Source organism: Marmota marmota, unplaced genomic scaffold (genome assembly GCF_001458135.2).
Source record: "Marmota marmota marmota unplaced genomic scaffold, marMar, whole genome shotgun sequence".
Classification (NCBI taxonomy): Eukaryota; Metazoa; Chordata; class Mammalia; order Rodentia; family Sciuridae; genus Marmota; species Marmota marmota.
The window spans coordinates 1,142,924-1,148,047 of record NW_025999871.1 but is presented as its reverse complement, the minus strand read 5'-3'; the positions used below and the strand labels follow the sequence as shown (position 1 = coordinate 1,148,047).

At 48.5% G+C, this 5,124-nt stretch overlaps 1 protein-coding gene across 1 annotated transcript; it reads right to left on the bottom strand.

The window, feature by feature from the left end:
- Window positions 1–309: 309 nt before the first annotated feature.
- Window positions 310–1,532, bottom strand: Cby3 (chibby family member 3). The gene has a single exon (XM_048784470.1). It carries the CDS (start codon window positions 1,515–1,517, stop codon window positions 1,104–1,106), a length of 414 nt encoding a protein of 137 aa, XP_048640427.1. The 5' UTR covers window positions 1,518–1,532; the 3' UTR covers window positions 310–1,103.
- Between the last annotated feature and the right edge of the window lie 3,592 nt (window positions 1,533–5,124).

Genomic DNA, 5,124 nt, shown 5'->3' with positions numbered 1-5,124 from the left:
TCATTTGCTTTCCTATATTTATCTTTTATTTATTTCTATTTTAGGTACTAGAGATTGAACACAGGGACACATTGCCATTGAGCTACATCCCCAGCACTTTTAGTTTTTGTCTTGAGATAGGGTCATGCTAAGTTGCAGAGGCTGAACTCTGACTTGCCATCCTCCTGCTTCAACCTCCCCAGTCACTGGAATTACAGTCCTATGCCACCGAGCTCGGTTTTACTTTTTTTTAAATTTACTTTTATTTATTTAATTTTGGTACTGGGGATTGAACCCAGGGGCACTTTATCACTGAGCTACATTCCCAGCCATTTTTTGCTTTTTATTTTGAGACAGTGTCTCACCAAGTTGCTAGGGTCTTGCTAAATTGTTGAGGCTGACCTCAAACTTGCAATCCTCCTGCCTTGGCCTACCTAGTAGTTGGAATTAGAGGTATGCAACACTGTGCTGGGCCAGAAATCTGGAATTTCAAATTCTGAAATGTTGGCAACAAATGCATTTTGTTTTTCAAAGTGCGGGTTGAAAAAAACCTCCTTATTCTAGGAAAGAGGAAAAAGGCCTATTTTGGAGGTAGGATTCTCCAAAAGGCCAAACAGGCAGGTGAGAACAGGAAGGGCCAAAGCTTCTCTCAGGGATAAGGTACTTACCTAGATTCCCAGCCTGTATCTCTCCTGTATCTCTAGGGTCAAATTGCAAAGTCTCTAATCCTCAACCCTACCCACCTCTTCACCCTGGGCATCATCACACTGCACCCTGCATTCCCAGAGCGCCGCGACTCCTTTGCCTTCCGGACTTCGCCCCCGGTTCTTTGGTGACCTAGAATGCCATTACCTGCCATTTGCCCCACCCCACCCCGGAACTGCTTGCAGCAAACCAGGCTCCCACTCCAGGATCTGGAGGGCCGCACACACAGATTCTTCCTTGCTGTCCTATCTCAAGCTCCCGAGGCGGACTGCTTAGGTCAACGTCATCAGTCCACACCTAGCACAGAGTGGCAGCCCCTGAGAGCATGCAACCCACCCCTAACCCAGCGGTTCCACAAATCCAGCCCGGGTTAAAGGCGAGGGGCCAGGCGCGCGTGCGCGGCTCGGAGCTTTATTGCATCACCGCGACTCCGAAGCGCGCGGTTCGATCATGAGCACGCCGCCGGCGGCTTCACGCTTGCGCATCTTTTTCTGCCAGGCGCGCGCCTGACTGTTCTCAGGGTTGAGCTTTTCCAGCAGGTGCATGCGCGCCGTGGTCTCAGTCAGCATGTCCATGAGTAGTTCTTGCTGCAGCTTCAGGTAGTTGTTCTCCTCCAACAGCATCTGGGTTTTGACTCGCTGTACCTGTGGTTTCCAGCCTGAGATGGTTGGCGAGGACTTCGGCGGCCGTGACTGCGGCTGCTGGCCCTCTGCTCTCCACCTGCCGCTGCGGAACACGAAGGCCTGGTTGTTGAGGCGTGTGCGCGGCTCACCGTAGCTGAGGCCCAGCTCAGCCTGGCGCGTCCGGTGGTCCAACAGATAGAAGGTGGACATGGAGGAGATGTGGCGCAGCGGCGGGCGCCGTGGTGAGAAGCGCCGCGAAAAATGATCGGCCCAGAATTGCCGCAGCAGCTCCCAAAAGCTGCTGGTATGGCTCCTAGCCAGGCACTCGAAGGCAGCCAGAGTGAGGGGTGGGCAGGCCTCTCGCCTGAGCGCACAGGTGGCCGCAGGGTAGTGGCAACCGGTGCTGCCCCCTTGCCTCCGGAGCCCTGGTGTCCTGAATGATGAAGGCGAGCCAGGGGCACTGTTGGGTACAAATACCTGGGTGAACCGCCTGGTTGGTACAGGCTTGCAAACCGCGAAGCTGATGGACTTGGATTAGTTTATGGCTTGCTTTTTGGGCTAACCAGTTGCGGGTCACTGAAGAGCTCATCCTTGTACAATCGCACTACGCACAGGCTCACAGAAACCACTTCCCCCAAAGACCACTCTTGGGTGTCAGGCCCTGGGTATAGACATGTACATGAAGGTCTAGGGCCCTGTTCTCTGAGTTGCATCTGGAAGAGGTCATGGGTGGAAGAGGAAGGAATGATAGCGAGACCAGTAGGTACTTAATGGAGGAACAGAACTTTTCCAGGAGGGATGGGAATGAATAGATTGAGAGCTTGTAGAAAAAGTGAAGAGAGGGGCAAGCCTTTCATGTTGCAAATGTGTGGAAGAGGTTGGGTAGGATTGATTCTGGCACCAGCAGAAGAAGCTGAACCAGGGCACTTGAGGTGACATACAGGCAGGCTTAGCGATTTACTTACCCTAGGTAAGAGGGAACTGCTAAAGGATTACAAAGCCAGGATTTGGATTCTGCAAAGTATCTGATGAGATGTCTGACATAACCCACACCATTACTGCCCTTGTCTTTCAACCTTGAACTGGCACCTGCTATGTGCCAAACCTTGGTCTGGGCAGGGGATACTAGCACAGACTGTGCCTGCTTTTAATAAACTCCTGGTGCAGCCAGAAAGAGATATCCACATAGATCACAATACAGTATGCTCAGTGACATCCTGGGACGAGTGCCTTTGCCTAGATCTATGCTCTGATTTCAAGGTAATGGCTGTGCACACTAGAAGTGACTTTTGTACTAAGCTGACTACTTCCTCAAGGAATCTAAAGTTCAGATAACAAAACAGATAAGTCCCATTCTACCTGGCTCTTTTTCCCCAGTAAGTGCTGATTCTATTATGTGAGAAAGGGATATGTGTTTTGTGTTTTAAAATTCCTCTTCTCGTGGAGGGAGAAAAGAGGACTAACTGGGGCAGATTTCCCTCTGTCTTGCCTTCATTAATTCTACACACTTATTTATCACATAGAGCTAAGAGGTGGACGATACCTCCCCTGAATCTGGTTCAAGGAGACCATCTAGGAGAGCCCACTTCCAGATCCACCCTTGTTACAACTCTCCAGAGGTCCCTTTCCCAGTAATCTTTGCTACATGTTGTGTCTCACCTGAAAGATGTGCTGGAGGTGCCAAGCTGCTGTCCCAGACCTGGTCTCATCTCTGAACCACTTAGCTCCTCTTTACCAGCTATGACTCACAATGCCTCCAGGCTGGGGCATTGCTGACAGCTGAGTTATAAAAGATCCTGGGCTTGCCCCTACATTCATTTGGTTAATTTATTGAGCACTTACTGTGTTCTAGGCACTCTTCTAGGGAAGTAAATATATTCTGCTATTTAACCAGCAGGGTGGGTGGGAGGGGGTCATATGCATAGACTGAGAGGAATTTGTTCTAATCGACTGCTGTGGTTTAGATGTGGCTTATCCCCCAAGGATTCATGTGTTGGAAGCTTGGTCTCCTGTGTGGCAATATAAGAGGCAGTAGAAATGATTTTTGGAGAAGGAGTGGTGCTGGGGATTGAACCCAGGGCCTTGCGCATGATAAATGTGTACTCTGCCACTGGGCTATACCCTCAACCTCTGGTGGAACCTTTAAGAGAAGGGGCCTATTGGAAGATAATTAGGTCATTGGGGATACTGTCCTTCCAAGGGGTTAATGCTGGTTTGGGGGAATTAGTGAGTTCCTGTGAGAAAGGGTTGTTATAAAAAGAGTAACATTGGTCCTTCCCTGTGCCCTGGCTTCCTGTTTTGCCATGTGATCTCTCCCTCTCACTTATGCTATCATATCACCATGATATGATGCTCCAGAAAGATTTCACTGGAGTCAGCAGATGATGACATCTGCCGCAGTCTGGCTGGGCACAAAATCACGAGCCACCACACAGCTTGTAGATTCAAACAGCAACTCTTTATTCCCGAACTCACACCAGCCGTCTACAATCACGTTCTGGGGAAATCCACGTTCTCTGCCCAAATCCACGTTCTCTCCCAAATTCCTTCACTGGGCTTCTGTCTCCCAAAATATACTGTCTGAATCCCGTGAGAACTCAAGGGGAACTTAGGCAGCAGGATACGCCCTATTCCCAGCAGGAATAATCTTAAACCTTAAACCTGGAACCTAAACTGGGAACGCCCTAAACCCGATTATGTTAAACCAGGAACACCCTAATCCGCCCTGGTCCTTGAGCAAGGTCAACTACATTCAATGTCACTGCAAAATGTCAGCAACATGGGGTATGCTGGCAAGGAAATTGTCATACCTACTTGGCTAATGGCTCCCAGCATCTCCCCCCTTCTGATTAATTAAACAAGCAATGTGGCTTAAGGACCGTGCCTGGTAGGTTGTCCAATTCAACATATGGTTCTTACCCGTCATCGGAAAACTGACCTTTAGGCGTCAGCCTCCTGTCTTAGGTTGATACCACTGCAATTGAATCATACCCGTCACTGACTACCGGTCCAGCATAAGCCATTGGCCCCCAAATGTTAGACCATCACTAGCAGAAGGGAGAAGGATACAGAAATGCCACGACACCAAGCCAATTGATGGCTCCTTGGGAAAAATTGTATATTCTTAGACTTCTAAAACTGTTAGCTAAATAAATTTCCTTTATAAAGCACTCAGTCTTGGGCTAGGGCTGTGGCTCAGTGGTAGAGTGCTTGCCTAACACATGTGCGGCACTGGGTTCGATCCTCTGCACCTCATAAATAACACACACACACACATACACACATATGCTTTATATATACATTATATGTGTGTATGTGTGTGTGTGTGTGTGTAAAAGAACCCAATTTCAGGTATTTTGTTATAGCAACAGAAAACAGATTAATACAGGGAGTAAAGACAGTCAGCTGACATGGGTGTCATTCTCTAGAAGCAATCAACGATGAGAGTTCTTCTCCAAGTGATTTATGGGGGAAATGCTCTCAGGAGAAGGGAGTGAGGAAGGCAGGGCAGGGCAAAGAAAAAAGTTAAGAGTATGATCTTGGGCTAGGGTTGTGGCTCAGTGGTAGAGTGCTCATCTGGCATGTGTGAGGCACTGGGTTCGATCCTCAGCACCACATAAAAATAAACAAATAAAAAAAAAACAAATAAAATAAAGGTATATAAAAAAAGAGTGAGATCTTCAGCTAGGCACAGTAGCATAGGCGTGTAATCCCATTGACTTGGGAGGCTGAGGCAGGAGGATTGCAAATTCAAGGCCAGCTTCAGCAATTTAGCGAAAACCTATCTCAAGAAAAAGAGAGAGAGACAAAGGGACAG